General features: G+C 39.9%; 1 protein-coding gene across 1 annotated transcript in view; it reads right to left on the bottom strand.

Annotated features, from left to right (window-relative positions):
• Positions 1 to 17,301, bottom strand: part of KIF13B (kinesin family member 13B) — a 202,983-nt gene extending 185,682 nt beyond the window's left edge. Inside the window, exons 1-2 of the mRNA XM_023252641.2 lie at positions 17,157 to 17,301; positions 1,075 to 1,168 (exon numbers count right to left, since the gene is read on the bottom strand). Of these exons, the coding sequence (XP_023108409.2) occupies positions 1,075 to 1,168; positions 17,157 to 17,211 (149 nt within the window). The 5' untranslated portion in view covers positions 17,212 to 17,301. The remainder of the gene's footprint in view (positions 1 to 1,074; positions 1,169 to 17,156) is intronic.
• Between the last annotated feature and the right edge of the window lie 3,183 nt (positions 17,302 to 20,484).

The raw sequence follows: 20,484 nt of genomic DNA on the forward strand, positions 1-20,484 counted from the left end.
CTAATCTACCTGCTTAACCACAGTGTTTAAAAACTGTCAAAGATGACATCTTACCCATAAAAATAAAGGTCAAATTTCCTTATCTTCTTTCAAGATCTTCTGTAATCTGCTCATACCTTATTTTATTAAATTGACTTCCCTGCACTTGCTCAGAAAAACCAAATAAATCTCTTGCTTCTTCCCCAAATTCGCTTTCTTAACACTTTCTTGCTCTTTTTTTGTGTATACTGTCATCCAAATCTGGAAGTGATTCATCTTCAACCCTTGACAGACAGTCCCTTCCCTCCAACACCTTACAATCCACCATTGAGCTACAAGTAACAATCTAAAACAATGTATAATAATCCAGTTAGGTAGTACACATTATAGTTTACAGGGATTTAGAGGGGAGGAATCACTGAGGGATGCAGCAATGCCTTCAGGAAGAAGTAACACTTGAAATGGGCTCTAACTGACAGACAGGATTCAAAGTGGCAGAAGTAAAAACAGCCCAAGCTGAAGAACAACCTAAAGGCCTTCTCTTCTACTCTACTTCTTCCCATTTACATCTTACTAATCCTTTAGCCAATATCATCTCCTTCAAGGCTTCCTCAGTTACTCCACCGTCTTACCTAAAGTTCTCTTCTCTGAGCTTCTGGTACAACTGCTATCTACAACACTCGCTCTAACACGTAATCATTCCATATTATAGACCTTTCCTCTTTGACTTGACAGCTACATGTCTCTACATAGTCATGAGGCATTTGTTATCTGCTAAGCTGAACTCAACTCAGCAGCCATTGTTGCTTTCAGTCATTTAAAAATCCATGAACAGGGGCACCCGGGTGGTTCAGTTGGTTAAGTGTCTAACTTCAGCTCAGGTCATGATCTCGCCATTCATGGGTTTAAGCCCCACGTCAGGCTCTGTGCTGATGGCTCAAAGCCTGGAGATTGCTTCAAATTCTATGTCTCCCTCTCTTTCTAACTCTCCCCCACTCACGCTGTGTCTCTCTCTCATAAACACTAAAAAAATTGTTTTAAATAAATAAATAAATAATAAAAATCCATTGAACATAACACTGTTTCTTAACTTACCGGGCATCTCCTTTGGAAAGATTAGTATTTACAGGACTAAGAATAACCTTGTTTGCATCTACATCCACCACACATTTGGTATGCAAGTCAATTTCTGCAGATGAAAAAAGAAAAAAAAAAAACAGAGAAAATAGTCATTTTTAAAGTAGTTTATTTCAGAAAAAATCATTTGACAAAAATCCAACACTCTTTACACCCAACAAACTAGAAATAGAAGGGAACCTCTCAACCTGATAAGGGACATCTACAAAAGCCTGCAGTTAATACCGTATTTGATGGTGAAAGACTAACATCAGGAGTAAGAAAAGGATATTCTATGACTGCAACTTCTGTTCAACATTGTTCTAGAAGTTCTGGTCAGGGCAGTTAGGCAAGATAAACAAAAAGGATCCAGATTGGAAAGAAAGAAGTGAAACTATCTCTACTTGTGATGATATGGTCTTATAGACAGAAAATCTTAAGGAATCAGGGGTGCCTGGGTACCTCAGTCAGTTGAGAAGAGGACTCTTCATTTTGGCTCAGGTCATGATCCCAGGGTCATGGGATGGAGCCCTGTGTTGGGCTCTTTGCTGAGCATGGAGCCTGCTTAAGATTCTCCCTCCCTCTCTCTCTCTCCCTTTACCCCCTCTTCCCACACACACTCTCTCTCTAAATAAATAAATAAATTAAATTAAAAAAAGAAAATCCTAAGGAACCCATTTTAAAACTATTAGAATAAACAAGTTTTGCAAAGTTGTAGGATACAAGATCAATACCGTATACAAAAAGCAGTTGTGTTTCTATACACCAGCAATTAAAAAAAAAAAAAAAAACAGAAACAAGAAAACAATTTCATTTATAATGACATCAAAAAGATTTAAATACTTTTGAAAAGTATTAAAAGAATATAAAATAGAATATAAAAGAATAAATTTAAAAGAAGCGCAAGACCGGGACACCTGGGAGGCTCAGTTGGTTGAGAGTCCAACTCTTGGTTTCAGCTTAGGTTATGATCCCAGAGACATGGGATTGAGCCCCACATAGGGCTCTGAGCTGAGCATGGAGCCTGCTTAGGATTCTCTCTCTCTCCTTCCGCCCCTCTCCCACACCTGCACTCTCTCTTTCTAAAAGAAAAAAAAAAAAGTGTAAGACTTGTACAATGAAAATTCCAAAACACTGTTGAAATTCAAGACTTAAATACATAGAAAATTATTTTACATTCATTAACTGAGAGACTTAATACTATTAAGATGACAATATATCCCAAATTGGTCTACAAAATTCAAGATAATCCCTATCAAAATCCCAGTTAGTTTGTTAGATTTTTTTTTTTAAACAAAAATTACCAAGGTAATCCTAAATCTATATAGAAATGCATACAACCAGGAATAGCCAAATACTCTTGAAAAAAAACAAAATAGAAAGACTACATTCACCAATGTCAAACTTAACTAGAAAGCTATAGTAATCAAGACAGTGCAGTGCTACTATAAGGACAGAAGGACAGACATGTAGATTAATGGAATAGACCGTCCTGAAATAGACTTGTCATATTTATGGCCAACTGATTTTGACAAGACAATCCAGTGGGGAAACTACAGTCTTTCCAGCAAATGGTGGTGGGACAACTGGATATCCACACACACAAAAATGAACACCATACACAAAAACTAATTCCAACAGATCATAGAAATAAATATGTAAGAGCTAAAACTATAAAACTCATAAGAAAAAAAAAACATGAGTAAATGCACATGATGTTGGGTTAGGTAATAGTTTCTTAGACACCAAAAGCACAAACACAAAAGAAGAAAACAGATAAACTGGACAGCATCAATATGAAAAACCTTTGTACTTCAATGTACGCCATCAAAAGAGTAAAAAGACAACCCACAGAATTGAACAAATATTTGTAAATTATATATCTAATAAGGGGTTTACATCAGAAAATATAAAGAACTCTTACAACTCAATAATAAAAAGACAAATAATCCAACTTTTAAATGGGCAATGATCTGAACAGTTATCTCTCAAAAAAAGATACAAAAATGGCCAATAAGCAGAAAAGATACTCAACAGATTACACATTAGGAAATGTAAATCAGAAGTACAATGAGATACCACTTCACACCCACTAGCATAACTATAGTCAAAAAGATAGATAATAACAAGTGTTAATGAGGATGTGGAGAAAATGGAATCCTCATACATCACTGATGGGAATATAAAATGGTGCAGTTACTTTGGAAAACAGTCTGGCAGCTCCTCAAAAGGTTAAACAGAGAGCTGGTATATGACCCAGTAATTCTACTCCTACATATATATTCAAGAGAAATGACAATCTAGGTCTACACAAAAGCTTGTGCATAAATGTTCATAACCCTAGTATTTGGCTATTCATAACAGCCAAAAAGTGGAACAAGCCAAATGTCCATTAACTAATAAATGGATAAATTTATTATATCCATAAAATGGAACATTATTTGGCAATTAAAAGGAATAAGGTACTGATACATACTACACGACATGAACAAAGCTTGTGTGAACTGAAAAAAGTCAGTTACAAAATACCACATGTTATATGATTCTACTCATTTGAAATGTCCAGAATAGGCAAACAAGACACAGAAAATAGACTAGTTATTCCTATGGCTGTGGACTGACTGCTAATGGGTATGACAGGGTTTTTTTAAATTGAGGTATAATTGACATATAACATTGTATTAGTTCCAGGTATAAAACATGTAAAATGATTCCATATTTATGTATACTGCAAAATGCTCACCACATAAGTCTAATTAACATCTGTCACCATATGCAATTACAAAAAAACTTTTTTCATTATGAGAATTCTTAAGATCTACTCTCTTAGCAACTTTCAAAATATGCAATACAGTATCACTAACTATAGTAACCATGCTGTTACATGGGTATAGTTTTCTTCTGGGGTATGAAGATATATTACAATTGATTATGCTGATAACTGCACATAATACAAACCACTGAATTGGTTGAATTGTATGATATGTGAATTATATCTCAATAAAGCTATTTTTTTGTAAGTATAGGCCACGGCATGTTTATGTTCTCATATTTTTATATTCTAATATTTTTCTGGCCCAAAGTATGAAACTATTTGTTTGCCTTATTGCCGTTACCAAAAGATAAACCCTAAGGAAAGGAGCTGCACTGCCCTGGAGCTATTTTGTGTTTCCCAAAGAACCTTGGCCAAATGTCAATGTCATCTCATTATAACTTAGAAGTATTTCCACTCTCAGGAAAGGTCATTTATTTTTTACATTTTAACTTACATAACTGAGACAAATTTAAAAAAAAAAAAAAGCAAAACAAAAAATTCCCTCCCTGTACCTGACACAATTTTACTTATATTGGTTATTCTACATTTGTTCTCAAAAATGTATTCTAGAAGTATAAAAAATTTAGCAGTCTTTCTTTTAGCCAACACATTTTTTTAGGCAAAGGAAACTGGAAGGAAAACTACAGAGTTAGGTGTGGAAGACTAATCCCAAAGCAGCAAGTGTTCCACTGTGGTCAACTGACACTAAAGTCTATAGGCCCAGAGCTCAAGAAAGTTTATAATCATCATACTTTGTTAACACCACTTCTTAATGGTGTCTGACCACATTGTATTGGCTGGCCCCTCACAGTCAAATCTATATTATACACAAATGCATTATCAACCCTCCGGAAACTGTGCTGTGACTCAGAATCTACTGTCTCACCACCCACCACAAAATTAGTTATTAGTGTCTTGCAAGAGTGTTTGGTCTGAGCAAAGGAGCTGTGTGTATAGTTCTGCATGCAAAAGTACACATTAGAATGCATGCCTGAAAAACTGTAAATCCAATTATTTTCTCACTAAGTGCTCTGCCATCATTTTAAATGATCTTGAATTGAGAAGGGATCCAAACATTTTCCTTCAACATTTGTATACTTTTTCCTTATTCTCTTCATAGCTCCTCCCTTCTCTGCCTCTTCTTCATGACTTCGGTAGATACAACTAATAATTTGGGAGCATTAATGACATCATGAAGGAACCAACACCTGGAAAATCCTATATAATACACAGAATCACCTAATAACTAATATCCAACCTAAATTCATTCTGTCCTGAAGACTGCAACACTTAGAAATGTCCCTACATCGAACACTCATGAAAGGTGGCCTTTAAAATATTCACAACTATCTTTACTTCATTACTTCAGTTTTTTTTTTTTTTAATGTTTATTTTTGAGAGAGACAGACAGAATGCAAACAGGGGAAGGGCAGAGAGAGGGAGACACAGAATCTGAAGCAGGTGCCAGGCTCCAAGCTATCAACACAGAGCCCAATGTGGGGCTCAAACTCACAAACCACGAGATCATGACCTGAGCCAAAGTTGGAAGCTCAACCGACTGAGCCACCCAGACACCCCTCATTAGCTCAGTTGTTAATCAAACAAAATTCCCACTCCAATTCTGTTGACTGATGAATAGATATTAAGACAAGGCTTTTCACAAGACTGTTTAAAAAATTTTTTTTTTCAACGTTTATTTATTTTTGGGACAGAGAGAGACAGAGCATGAATGGGGGAGGGGCAGAGAGAGAGGGAGACACAGAATCGGAAACAGGCTCCAGGCTCTGAGCCATCAGCCCAGAGCCTGACGCGGGGCTCGAACTCACGGACCGCGAGATGGTGACCTGGCTGAAGTCGGACGCTTAACCGACTGCGCCACCCAGGCGCCCCCACAAGACTGTTTAGAATATGGGTGGAACATCTAGGACACACACACACAAGCAAATAAAATTTGTGAGATCTGAAGAGAGTTTAAGGATCAGATATATGAAAAACATTTAATATAAAATGCTATAGCTAGAGTACCATCAAATGCTACTAGTTGGTTGAATTCAATTATATTGCAACAAGATTCTAAATATGATATGTTCTCCATTTAAGACTTCTTGATCTATACTGCTTAGAAAGTAAGTAGTAGTTAAATAACAGTAACAAATTTAGGCCCTAACTTTAATGTGAATTTTAAAAATTAAAAAAAAATTTTAAAACACCTACCAAAAATTCAAAAGATAAGCAGCTTCCTCTTAGTTTGGAGCAATACTTAGATTAAAAAGATAAGGACCTGGGGCACCTGGGTGGCTCAGTCAGTTAAGCATCCGACTTTGGCTCAGGTCATGATCTCACGGTTTGTGAGTTTGAGCCCCGCGTCAGTCTCTGTGCTCCAGCTCGGAGCCTGGAGCCTGCCTGGATTCTGTGCCTCCCTCTCTCTCTGCCCCTCCCCCACTTGTGCTCTGTCTCTCTCTATCAAAAATAAATAAAATGTAAAAAAAAAAAATTGTTTTTTAAAGATAAGGACCTAACTTCTATGAGCTGCCTTTGCAAAAACTGCATTAAAGTATACCCATGTGCACAGCAGTAGTCACAATACCCAAAAGGTAGAAACAATCTAAGTGTCCATCAATGAATGAATGGAAAAACAAAATTTGGTGTAATTCAGTGTAATATTATTCAACCTTAAAAAGTAATGAAATTCTGCTAAAACATGGATGAACCTTGAAGACATTATGCCAAATGAGATATACTGGTTGTAACAGGTCAAATACTATATGATTCCACTTATAAGAGGTACCTAGAGTAATCAAATTCATAGAGATAGGAAGTAAGATGGTAGATGCCAGGGGCTGGGCTTAAGAGTCAACAGAGGAGTTTCATGGATACAGAGTTTCAGTTTTACAAGATAAAAACGTTCTAGGGGTGGATAGTGGTGATGGTTGCACAACAACTTAATGCCGCTAAACTTCACCCTTAAAAATGGTTTAAGATGGTAAATTTTGTTATATATACTTACCACAATAAAAAAAAAAAGGCACTAAATACTCACCACTATTATAATAAGTAACACATGGACAACAGTTTATACCTAGCAAAGTCTATAATAATGAGATTGGGATTTAATTAGTACTATGTCTGAAAACCAATAAAAAACCAGAATGATCTTAAAGTTAAGTAATACTATAAGTTTATGTCATGACTAATTGAGTTTTATCATACTTAGAGCCATGAATGCTTTGATGTATCCATGAGTCCTTAAAAAAAAGGAAATTTACTCCACTAACATTAAAGATCCCATAGTATTTCCCAAACAGGATCCTCTTCTAGGTCAAGTTCCTCAAGATGAATATTAAAATATTAACAGCTGACAATTCAGCTTACTCAGCCAGCAAATTAGTCACCCTGTACAAGTGAACAATCATTTGAAACAAGTCTTTATTCAATGCATAAATCAACTATGGCTCGTTCCTCAATGACATCACAGTGAAAGACAGGCAGGATCTGGGATACTCCCTTTACATAACTCATGTTGCATCTGAGGAAATGTATCATTCTCAGTGTGAATAAAATAATTCTGACTTGCCCATTTATTAATCTGTTCTCTAATTCTCCAGAAAATTATTAATAATTTTCAAACCACATATACTACTCAGAAGTGTAAATGTACTTCCCTTTACCTACCAGTCACATTCCTAAAGAGCTTATTGTATCTTACTCTTAAAGTCAATAGTCAATTGATTTTCAACAAGGGTGCCAAGAAAATCCAGTGGGGAAAGAACAGTCTTTTTAATAAGTGGTACTGGGACAACTGGATATCCATATGCAGAAGAATAAAATGGAAACTTTACTTCACGTCACATTCAAAAATTAACTCCAAACAGACCAAAGACCTAAATACAAGGTCTAAAACTATAAAACTCTTAAAACGTATAGACATAAATCCATGTGACCTTGAGTAAGGTAATGATTCCTTACATATGATATCAAAAGCACAAGCAACTAAAGAAAAAAAAAAACCAGATACATTGGACCATATCAAAATGAAAAAGTTTTATGCTTCAGGGGTTCATGGCTGACTCACTCGGTGGAGCATACAAGTCTTAATCTCGGGGTTGTGAGTTCAAGCCTCACATTGGGTGTAGAGATGACTTAAAAATAAAATCTTAGAAAAAAAATGTGTGCTTCAAAAGACACCATTAATAAAATGAAAAGGCAACCCACAGAAATTAAGAAAATGTTTGCAAATCATTTATCTGATAAGGGACTGGTATCCAGAATATATAAAGAACTCCAACAGCTCAATAATAAAAAGACAACCCAATTTTTAAAACAATGATGATTTGAATAGAAATCTCTCCAAAGATATACAAATGACCAATAAACACATGAAAAGATGTTCAACATCATTAGATACTGGAGAAATGCAAATCAAAACCACAATGAGGTACTACTTCACACACACTAGGATAGCAATAATCAAAAATATAAAACAAGTATTGGCAAGGAAGGACATGGAGAAAAACTTTCATACATGGTTGGTGGGAATGTAAAATGGTGCAGTCACTTTGGAAAACAATTTAGGAGTTCCTCAAAAGTCAGAATTACTATATGACCCAGCAATTCCGCTTCTATGTGCGTGTGTGTAGTATATATGTGTGTATGTGTATGTACAAACATGTATGTATATATGTACATATATATATATATATCATATATATACATACACACATACCCAAAAGAAGTAAAAATATACATCCACACAAAAAGGTATATACATAAATGTTCATAGCAGTATTCAAAATTGCTAAAAGTAGAAACAAGCCAAATGCCCATCAACTAATGAATAGGTAAACATGCAGCATATCCATATCGTGTAATACTATTCTACTTCAAAAAAGAATGAGTACTGACTCATGCTACAACAATGGATAAACCCTGAATACATTATGCCAAGTGAAAAAAGTCAGATACAGAAGTCCACATACTGCTTGATTCCATTTACATGAAACGTTCAGAATAGGCAAATCCATAGAGACAAGAAGTAGAACAGTGGATGCCCGGGACAGGGGAGAGGGGTAGGTGTGTGCTGGAGGACAGAGGGTGTCAGGAGGGTGGACAGTGACTGCTAGTGGGGACAGAGTCTCTTTGGGATGATGAATATGTTCTACCATTGGATAATGGTGATGGGTACACAACTCTGCAAAAACACTAGAACCACTGAATTGTACACTTTTGATGCATCAATTATATCTCAAAAAAATTAGCAAGAATGACCCCACTGCCCTCAACAGATATAAAATATGGTTAGAGCCCTTTAATTAAATTTCTGAACATTGCTCTGAAGATCCCAGTCAAGCCAATCCTTCTTACTCTCAAATAACAACCTCACAATCCACCTCATCAAGAAAATTAAGGACTCCAGGGCTTTCCCATTATATAATTATCCTCTTCTTCCCATATTTCAAAAATTTCCCTCTCTTGGCTTTTTCTGTCTACCACAAGGCTCAAGCATCTCTCAGACTCAAAGGGGAAAAAGGTCTGTTCCTAGGACACATCCGGATGCCACTCTATCCTTCCCTTCTAAATGGAGTTTTTTGAGGGGTGCTTGAGTGGCTCAGTCAGTTGAGCATCTGACTCTTGATCTCAGCTCAGGTCTTGATCTCAGGGCCATGAGTTCAAGCCCCACATCGGGCATGAAGCCTACTTGAAAAAAAAAAAAAAAAAAAGAATTTCATAAATGGAGTTTCTTGAAAGAATATGCATGTATACTCACTTCCACCATACTGGCAACCCACTTACATCTCAGCCCACTACCAACACACCAACACTAATTTATTCATTCAGTCAAAATTATTCTTCTGAAAATTACCACTGACCACCATATTGCCTAGTCCACTGAACACAATTCATACATGCCATTATCATACATGCCATTCCTGTGATCTCCTACTGACCATTCATCCTTTGACACATTTTCTCTCTGGGTTCCATATTACTTTTACCTGCTTCTACTTATGTCTCTACTTATGGCCTCTATGACCTCCTCCTTTGCACACACCTTAATTTGGTATTCTATCTTATACCTACAGTAATGACCCCCAAATCTACACACATCTCCAGTTCCTTAGGTTCAGACTTCTATGCAATAACCTTCTGGATCCACCCACTGCACTGCAGACACCTAAGAGTTTCTTCCACCTATGTACAATATCTTATTCATAGTCGTAGGTGCAGTAGGCACCACTGACTAAATATTGTTGAATGCCCAAGAACAGAACTCATCATTTCCTACACCTCCACCCTAAAACCGGCTTCTCCTATACTTCTGATGTCAGTTAATGACCCCAACATTTGTTCACTTAGTCATATAAATCATCTAAACCAGAAGCTTTACAGTCTTCCTGTATTTCCTAACTTTCAGTTGCTCTAATGCCATCTTGACATGCTCCTGCTGGTGGTATGAGCTAAGCCATAAATGCTCTTTACCCAGCACCTCTGTCAAGAATCAGTCTGCAGTCAGCAACTTTGAGGGACAAGTTTGTCCTTCGGGACACAGAGCAGGCTTGCTTACCACTTAAAACAATGGATTCCCCAAGCCCTGTGTTTCTCAGATGCAGCGCAAACCAATTGCTTGCACGGCATCCATTTGGACACTCCACATCACCCCTGTGGGATTGGCCAGTGAGGGGAGCAACTCACAATGGCTGCTCTGCCATGAAGTCTTCTGACCCAGAAGTCCTATGTCTTCTCCTAGCATCCATGAAACAGTAACTAGCTAACTTATTAGCTTATGAGCAAGGTAAAAATACATAGATTAATTCCAACAACTTGTGTTATGTACCTCACCTACCATGCATGCCTCCCTGCCCACTGTCTTCAACTCAACCCTTACCATTCTCAAGTCCCACCCCCATTTCTTTCATTTGTAATGCACTAGCATCACTGTGTACATATGTTCTTGTAATTGACTCACCTGTGCATGCATCTCTTATTACAAACAAGACAGGAAGTCCCTTTGGTCAAAGATCATGACTTATGCTTCTCGTATATCCTGCACATCTTTGGAAATTACATAAACTCAAAAATGCAAGGTCCCTTTAAAGATCATCACATCCAATATAGCAGTAAAAGCACAGGCTTCAATGGGAAAGTAGGTGAAACTCAGGCTCCAAAATACTGGTCTTGTAATCCTGGGGAAATTTACTTATCCCTGTCTGAAATTTTGTTAAATGGTAATTCTATAAACTACCTTTCAAAGTTTTGTTTAAAGAATAACATATACAAAGTACTGAACTCTGTAGCTAACAAACAGCTCTTAAAAAGGAATAGCTATTATTCTTTTCTTCAATCAATGCATAATGAATGGGCTAATACCATCTTTTAAAGATATCTACAGCAGGGGTACCTGGGTGGCTCAGTCAGTTGAGTGTCTGACTTTGGCTCAGGTCATGATCTCATGGTTCATGAGTTCAAGCCCCACATCTGGCTCACTACTGTCAGCATGGAACCTGCTTCAGATCCTCTGTCCCTCCCCACCTTGTGCTCTCAATCAAAAATAAATTTAAAAAAATAATAAAGGTATCTCTAGCACCCAAAAGCTCAAGCCCAGTACCAATTAAGTCATGGGTTTGTGTCCTAGAGATCAATTAGTTTCACATACTTCCCCATAAATTACACTGCTCATCTTTGCCAAGTTTTTTTTTTTTTAATATGTTCTGTTGAACACAAGGGAAACCTGATCAGCAAGCCAAGAGATCAATCAATAATAATTCATTTCCACTCAATAAACATCTCCATTCATCTGCTTAATGAATAGTTTTGTCAGTAGTATCCTCCATCTTCAGACCTTAAGGACTGGAAAAGTTGGACATTAGTCATTGTTTTATGGAGGTGAGGGGGTAAAAGTAAATGCCAACTCAAACAAGTTTTTACTTTATTTTACCATGTAAACTTGTACTTTCTTCTCCAAAAGCCTGTGGCCCTGTATGTATAAATCCCAATTTCAGTCACTGAGTAGACAGCAGAAACAAAACAATGTTGTAAGAGTTGTGTGTCTCATTCTCCATTAGCATATCAAGCAGATGCTAGAAAACAAGGATCTTCTGTTTTAGAAAGTATGTCAGAAATTTCCATCCACAGCCGTCCTCAACTCCAGTATCAGTCAGTCATCTCTCTGAGCCCACCAATGTCCTGAGGGTCAAAACCACCTTCCTGTATCAGAATCTCCTTGCTCCCCTGCCCCTTCATTTCCTAAGGATCACGTGTGTCTTCCCAGACTGTCAGCATGTTCTCTAAGCTTCCTACTTCCTCAGTTTCACCTTGTAGTTTCACCTTGTCCTCTGAGTCATGACTGCTTACCTAAGTTTTGACCAGCCTCCTTACTCTTCCTATTCACATGGCTTCATTTTCACAACCCGCTCTTAAATGTTGCCCAGCTGTGCCCTGAATCAGGCATCTACCCAGGCTTTTGATCCTGCTCTGAGACCTGACAGTCTTCCTTCTCCATGCTGTGTCCGAGATCCATGCGAAGTTCTACAGAGCTAAAGAGAGCACATGGACCAGCCACCCTAACCCGGACTTCTGGGCCGAGCCAGCACTAAGGGCTCCCTGCAATTCCACCCTACCTTTCTAATCTCATCCTTCTGGCAGGCTTATCTGTCTCTGCCGCCTAAACTTGCCTGGTTCATTCCTGTTTCTGTGCCTTTGCTCTCAGGCCACACTTCCTCCTCAAAGACCCAACGCTCTCTCCTCCCCTCCTACCACGCACCCATTCCGATCATAAGCTTCCTCCCTCTAAGTCTAACCAAGGTTCTCCCTCCCCAGAGAAGCCTTCCCTGATCACCAGGCTTCCAGGGACCTTTCACTCCTCTGAATTCCAGTATTGCCAGATCACTCACCTGGCAATCTGTGATAGGTGCTTGTTTACCTTTTAATCTTATCTTTTCACCGGACGGCCATTTCCTCATGAGCGTGAACCATGAAGCACATTTTAAAAAACTGAATATTACAATACTAGTCAACACTAAGAGTTTTTAGGATGTTAAGATTCTCCCAACAAGAATAAGCAATCTCATTTTTTCATGTTTCTTTCTAGCCCTTGCCCATCCCTGTTTACATTTTTATACAATAATAAAATTAACAGCAAATTCAACCTTACAGTTACACATTCTGTTTTACATTCTGGTTTTTCTGCTAACATAGAAAAGTCTTCCTTGTTAAATGATGTCCATTGTCATAATTCTTAATAGATACATAACAATTTTTCCACTGAGATACTAGACTATGATTTCCTTAAGCACTGACTTCTATCAGCACATTCTTCTTTGTGTCTTTGAGCCTTTCACTGAATTAAGTACTATAAAGTGCAAAGTAAACCCTTGAGAAATACCTGTTGAAATAAATTTATTATCCATGTTTCCTAACAACTGAAATAACCCATTTCACTACTCTTCTTTCTAGCTAAACATCTAATGTAATTTTTGGTTTCACTACCTTAGACCAGATAGATAGCAAAGGTATTTTCCAAACACTTTTGGTGTAAATTTATTTATTTTGGTAATTGATTTTACACATATTTAAATATGGGAAACCTCTTGCAAAAAGGCAGTAAGATCCCATACTATCTAATATAAGCTAGACATCTGGCAGGCATTCAGTAAATACTAAATAGTTTTTAAACCATCTGAAGTCATAAAACATCAAATTCCTGAATAGGAGAGTGTCACTGATCTACCTAGTGCCATCAATTATGCTTGTAAACCTTTCGGTTCATTTAATAATTATACTGGTTAATAATGTATGAATGGGTGTTCCTTACAGTGGAAGAACACAACCAGAGTTACGTGGTGAGTTGTCCACGTCTGAAAAAGAACATGAAAAACCAAACAGTATCTGCAAATAGAACTTCAAGATAGCATGACAAAACAGGTTTACAGCTTTTCTTCAGCTCGTTTGAGTTCATATTTCAGATGAAGAAAAGCAAAACAGAAGTTGTAATGTTAAAACTAGGTAAAATTACATATAATTTTTTATATTGGGTATATTTACATATACCCAAACCCACGTATAATTTAGCAAAAAAAAGACTGAAACACTCTTACTTCCGTGATAAATGTTAAATAATAAGCCAACTAACTACCTTAACACCTTAGCAGATACTGAACCACACGAAGATCTTAATGGTACGTTAGAAGCTTCCTGCAAATTTCAATTTTCCTCAAAAAGTAGCCGATGAGTCCAAACATCAGAAACTACACAGTAAAACATCCTTGTAACCCATTCTCATCTCAATCTTATTTGTGAGGAGTGATATCTGAGGTTGCTTCCTGAACTAATATGCTATGACAGAAACAGTTATGACTAAAAGTTTACTATTTGTCATAATCATATACTACTACTTAATACACTAATTTTCACAGAAGTAATGATTAGACAAAGTAATATGATTCTTCTCAAAATTCCTGGAAAGGAATATAGTTCCATTGTAGTCTTTTTAAACAAATTCTAGATAGCAGTTTAAAAATCACTGGCTTTAGGGGTGCCTGGCTGCCTCAGTCGGTGGAGCATGCAACTCTTGATGTTGGGGTTGTGAGTTCGAGCCCCAAGCTGGGAGTGGGATTACTTAAAAATGAAATGTTAAAAAAAAAAAAATCACTGGCTTCACAATAATAATACACTGAATTCCAGAACTTCTAGATTTATGTAAATGACTACTTCATGACAAAACAGAAATAGAACCAATCTTAATTATCTGTGGTAATTACAGAAAAAAGAAGTCCATATGCATTCAGGAAATAACAAGGCTAGGTAAGAGATGGCACTAAATGAAGGGGGAAGCAGTTACCAAAATAATGCACTTCTATTTAAGGAGTAATGAATCTATGTATAAACCTTAATTTTAAACCTTTGGGGGGGGGGGCAGGTTTGTTTGTTTTTAGAGATAGCACAAGCAGGGGTAGAGGGAGTGAGAAAGAATCCCAAGCAGGCTCCACACCCAGCGTGGAGCCCCATATGGGGCTCGATCCCATGACCACGAGATCATAACCTAAGCTGAAATCAAGAATCAGACACTCAACCCACTGAGACACCCAGGCACCCCAAACCTTAATTTTAAAATGAGTTCAACCAAAGGAACAGCTAATATCCATTCCACAGTGAAAATTAGTATTCTATGTGTCCCTGGGCACTCTGATACAATTATTATAATCTAATTAATGACAATTTATATAGTACCTTCCCTCAAAAACTGAAATTCATGGGGCGCCTGGGTGGCTCAGTCAGTTAAGCATCTGACTTGATTTAGGCTCAGGTAATGATCTCACAGTTCTCTGAGATCAAGCCCCATGTCAGGCTCTGCACTCGCAGCGTGGAGCCTGCTTGGGATTCTCTCCTCTCTCTGCCTCTCCCCTGCTCTCCCTCCTTCTCTCTCACTTAAAATAAATAAATAAACTTAAAAAAAAATAACTGCTGCTTCAAATTCTGTTTCCCTCTTGTTCCCTGCCCCTCCCCCACTCATGCTCTGTCTCTCTCTCTCTCAAAAATAAATTTAAAAAAACATTTAAAAAATGTTTAAAAACTGAAATTCATGTGGGGAGGGGACGAGGGTAGGATTCTAACGATCTGAGATAGGTCTTTTGTGATGATTAGCTACATCTTTTTAGCACTGACATTTCCAAGTTTTTTGTGAAAAGGAAATTTTAAGAATGTGCTGAAATCATCCTTTCAGAATCAAGTTCCAGATAAAGTTGTGTTTTATATGGCCTGCTTTTTCATTTTTTTAAAATCATTGTAATGGTAATAAACTTGAATAAAGATGCCTGAGCACCTAAGAACAAAAGCTTCTGAAAACTTTCAGAGTTCATCTAAGACCCTTTGATTTTGTCAAAGGAAAGACTGAAGACCAAAATGTGCACTAGTTTAAGTTCTTAGGGGAAGGAGAAAAAAACAAAAACCAAAACTCTCCTAGGTCACATGACAGCCTTACACTGACCTAGCAACGCCAAAAGAAATGATCTTTTGGGAAGATCTGACTCCTAGGGGAGATATAAACCAACTTGGAAAAGAAGGACAAACCAACAAAACAGACCGTCAACTAGCTGATGTGTATATCTCAATATATACAAAAGACAGCAGAGAAAAGGAAAATTGGAAAACTCGTGATTTCTACAGACTTAACACTTGAATATGAACACAGAAGCTGCAAAAAGAGTCTTATCAATTGAAAAGTCATCTCCTGGGATTATAACAGTGATCTCAATAACATAGCCTTGTACAGAAAGTGTTTTCAAATATATTATCTCATTTAAAGTTCCTTGCTCAGTCACGCTGCTGCTTAAGCATTAAAGCCAAGACCCAGCCCACCTCCTCGCGGTACTCTTCACTCCATTCGACAGTCTAAAGAGGATTTAAAATGTACTCGGTTTATCTGCTTTCTCTACGCTCCCTGCAGAATTGAGAGAATGTCTGAAAGATACAATTTCACAAGAATCTTGGCACTTAAACTATTTATTGTTGAGAGATGACGAATATGACTTCAAGCAAAAACAAAACTATCTCAACAGTCAAAAAAGCGGGGGATGGAAGGGCATCTCTTCTCACTTCAAAGTTTTTACAATTCTTTATGACCGCCCAGTTAAACGTATAGAATGAAAAATGAAGACGAGGAATTTTTGCACTTGAGTGCTTTCTCAAGAGTAAACCAAATTCCCTGCCATTTTTTCCTGCCGCGGACCACAAAAGTGCAGGGTTGAGGTGACTGGGCCGGAGACGTGGGGCCTCGGGGTGCCTGGCCGTCCCGGCCAGGGTGGAAGGGTGAAGACCGAGGGGCGGGGGCCACTCTGACAGCTGGCAAGGAAAAAGCAGGGGACGCGTCGGTGCAAGGGCGAAGAGTAGCGGCGGGGGAAGGAGGAAACGAGCCCGGGGCGAAGGACCAGAGCGCCCTCCCGCAAGGGCAGGAGAGGCGTGAGGGCGAAAGGGCGCCGGGGCGGGGCGGACGCGCCGGCGGAAGGGGCAGCGGACCGGGACGTGGGGCCCGCCGCGTCCCGGACGCGGTGCGGGCGAGGGGAGGGGCGTCCCCGCGCAGGACGGGCGGGCGCGGGGAGACAAGGATTCGGGGTGCGCCGGCCGCCCTCTCGCTTGGTCGCGGACTGCAGGGGCGGGGCCGGCCGGACCCCACACGGCGGCCGCGGGTGAGGGAAGGGCGCGCCAGGCACCTGCCGCCTCCACCGTGGCGGCCCCGGGCAGGCTCGGCTCTCACCTCTCCGGTTCATGGGCCGGATCCGCACAGCCACTTTCACTTTGGAATCCCCCATCCTGCTGCTGTCGAGACTCTCCCTCGGCTTCCGTCTGCCTCGGCCACCGGGCAACTCTTCGGGGCTGGCCGGGCGGGAGGGGGCTGCGGGAGGGAGGGGCGGGGAGGGGGCGGAGCCGGGGCGGGGCGGGGCAGGTCGCCGAGCTCTCGGCGCTCCCTCGTTGCATGACGGGACTTGTAGTCCCTGAAGGCAGTCGTGGGCAGTGGGCAGGACAGCGGCGGAGGGGCTCGGGTGGGGCAGGAGACCTTAGGCGCATTTCGCTCTCCGGAACGTGTAAATGCTCCTCTGTTTCTACATCATTCTACTCTCACAGCTAGTACTGAAACATACGCCGTTGGTAGGCTGATACCACACCTGAAAATAGTTGAATAGATGACATTGGAGACCCTGAGAGTGATTTCTTCAGACTTATTTCCTGCTAACCTTAAAGTTTGATCCCCGCCTCAACTTCCTCTGCCTGGATTGCACTCCCGGCCTTGTTTGCTGAAATCTTCCTTCAAGACAAGGCAAAAGTTAACCTCTTCAGGATGTCTTCATAGATCCGCAGGTTAACCGTATACGACCTCGCCCTCTGAGCCCCTACCAATCTATTCCAGTCTTGACCTTGGGCTCTGGAACCAATCCGAATTCAAATCCTGCACCAGCACTTTCCAGCGGTGTGACCATGGACAAGTGATTTGATATTTAGCGCTTGTCTTTTCATGATTAAAATGGAGACATTAATGCCTACTTCATAGGATTGTTGCAAGGCTTAAATGAGTTAATACGAATAAGTTCTTTTAAAACTCCCTGGCACATAAGAAGTGATCAATAAAGTAAGTCATTATTATCTTTGCTTTGTTATAGCACTTATGCTGCGATTATTTGTTCTCCTGCCATATATTTTTTAAACCATATCTTATGTGTGTAGCTTAGCAGGTAGTAGAGACCCAGTAAACATTTATTGCGTGAATGAGTGAATGAATGAATGCATGAAGCCGCGCTAAAATTAGCTCGTTATTAAACCCAAGCAGAGACTACTAACTGGTGGCCTACTGGCCAGATCTGACCTGTAAATATGTTCCATTTGGACCAACAGTACTGTCATGAAAATTAGGAGGCTTGTCTGTGTAATTCTGGGCCTGTGCAATTACATCCTGAGAATAATGGATTAGAACTAGGTGGCAGTGGCCACTTTTATGAGAGGCAAGTTTCTCCCTTTCACCATTGCCTACTTCCACTCGGCTTTACCACTCATGTGCCTGGATCCTGTAGGTTTGTGATGCCTACTTGGATATGTTTTAATGATAGTACAAAACTCAGAACTATTTTACAGGTGAATAAATACAGAAAGCCAGCATGACTTGCCCTTTTACCAACCATCCTATCGTTGACCTGTCAAAAAGGTTAAAAGCGCCTTTAAGCGGAATGTAATTCTTGTACCACATATAGATGAACATTGAAGACATTATGCTCATTGAAATAAGCCAGACACCACACACAAAAACACTGTGTGGTTTCATGTATATGAGATACCTAGAAAAATGAAATTCATAGAGACAGAAAGCAGAATGGTGGTTGCAGGGGGCTGGAGGAAAGCAGGAATGGTAGTGTGTTTTGTTTTGTTTTGTTTAATGTTTGAAAGAGAGAGAGAGAGAGAGAGAGAGAGAGAGAGAGAGAGAGAGAGAAATGGAGCTTGAGCAGTGGAGGGGCAGAGAGAGAGGGAGACACAGAATCCAAAGCAGGCTCCAGGCTCTGTGCTGTGAGCTGTCAGCACAGAGCCTGACACGGGGCTCAAACTCATGAGTTGTGAGGTTATGACCTGAGCCGAAGTTGGACGCTTAACCGACTCAGCCACCCAGTGCCCCAGTGAGTTAGTGTTTAATAGAGTACAGAGTTTCTGTTTGGAAAGATGAAAAAAGTTCTGGAGAAGGATAGTGATGATTGTTGACAACAATAGGGATATACTTAATGCCACTGTACACTTAAAAGTGGTTTAAATGAGGGGCGCCTGGGTGGCTCAGTCGGTTGAGCGTCCGACTTCGGCTCAGGTCATATCTCGCGGTCCGTGAGTTCGAGCCTTGCGTCAGACTCTGTAATGACCGCTCAGAGCCTGGAGCCTGCTTCCGATTCTGTGTCTCCCTCTCTCTCTGCCCCTCCCCCGTTCATGCTCTGTCTCTCTCTGTCTCAAAAATAAATAAACGTTAAAAAAAAAAAAGTGGTTTAAATTTTTTTTTTTTTTTTTTTTTGAGACAGGGAGAGACAGAGCACGAACAGGGGAGGGTCAGAGAGAGGGAGACACAGAATCCGAAACAGGCTCCAGGCTCTGAGCGGTCAGCACAGAGCGCGATGCTGGGCTTGAACTCACGGACCATGAGATCATGACCTGAGCCGAAGTCAGACGCTTAACCGACTGAGCCACCCAGGTGCCCCTACCACAACTTTTTAAAAAGGTTTTGTTATGTCCCCTTTACCAGAGTTGGGTACTCTGGTCCTAAACATACTTCCTAATAACCGTCTTCCCACATTCAGATTATAGCAAATAAGGATTTGCAATGTGTCAAGGCTCCTGGGCAGCCATTCTAACCTTTATATCTCTTTTATAATGTGGCAAATGTTGGTTTTAAAAGGCATGTTGTTGGGGCGCCTGGGTGGCTCAGTCGGTTAAGTGTCCGACTTCGGCTCAGGTCACGATCTTGTGGCTCGCGAGTTCGAGCCCCGCCTGGGGCTCTGTGCTGACAGCTTGGAGCCTGGAGCCTGCTTCCGATTCTGTGTCTCCCTCTCTCTCTGACCCTCCCCCCATTCATGCTCTGTCTCTCTCTGTCTCAAAAATAAATAAACGTTAAAAAAAATTTTTTTTAAAGGCATGTTGTGATGGTAGCTTGAATCTAGCATTGTAAACCGAGGTCAGACAGGCAGAAAAAGAGAAGGCTGCACAGTTTCTGTGGGAACCTTGTGTTTGAATTTATGCTCAAATTTCAGAAGAAAGCCCCTAAGGAGGTGAAGTGGGGGTGGGGCAGAAATTAATAGGGAAGAGGTGAGGACTTTCTCTAAAGTTCCAAAATCATTTAAATTGTCGGGGAAATGTTTGATTGGAAGAAAATGATAGTAGCTTCCCAAGGAACTGTAGAGAAAACCCCTGTGGGCCATTCTCTGTTCTGACTTCTATTCACACCAACTTCTCTCTTTTAACTTCTGCAATATAGATGAGGAGAGAGGATTCTTAGAGAAGAGAGCCCAAGACCAGAAGTGCCTTTATCTTCCCATGGAAAGTCTTCCTGAGGTAGACCAGAG

Source organism: Felis catus, chromosome B1 (genome assembly GCF_018350175.1).
Source record: "Felis catus isolate Fca126 chromosome B1, F.catus_Fca126_mat1.0, whole genome shotgun sequence".
Lineage (NCBI taxonomy): Eukaryota > Metazoa > Chordata > Mammalia > Carnivora > Felidae > Felis > Felis catus.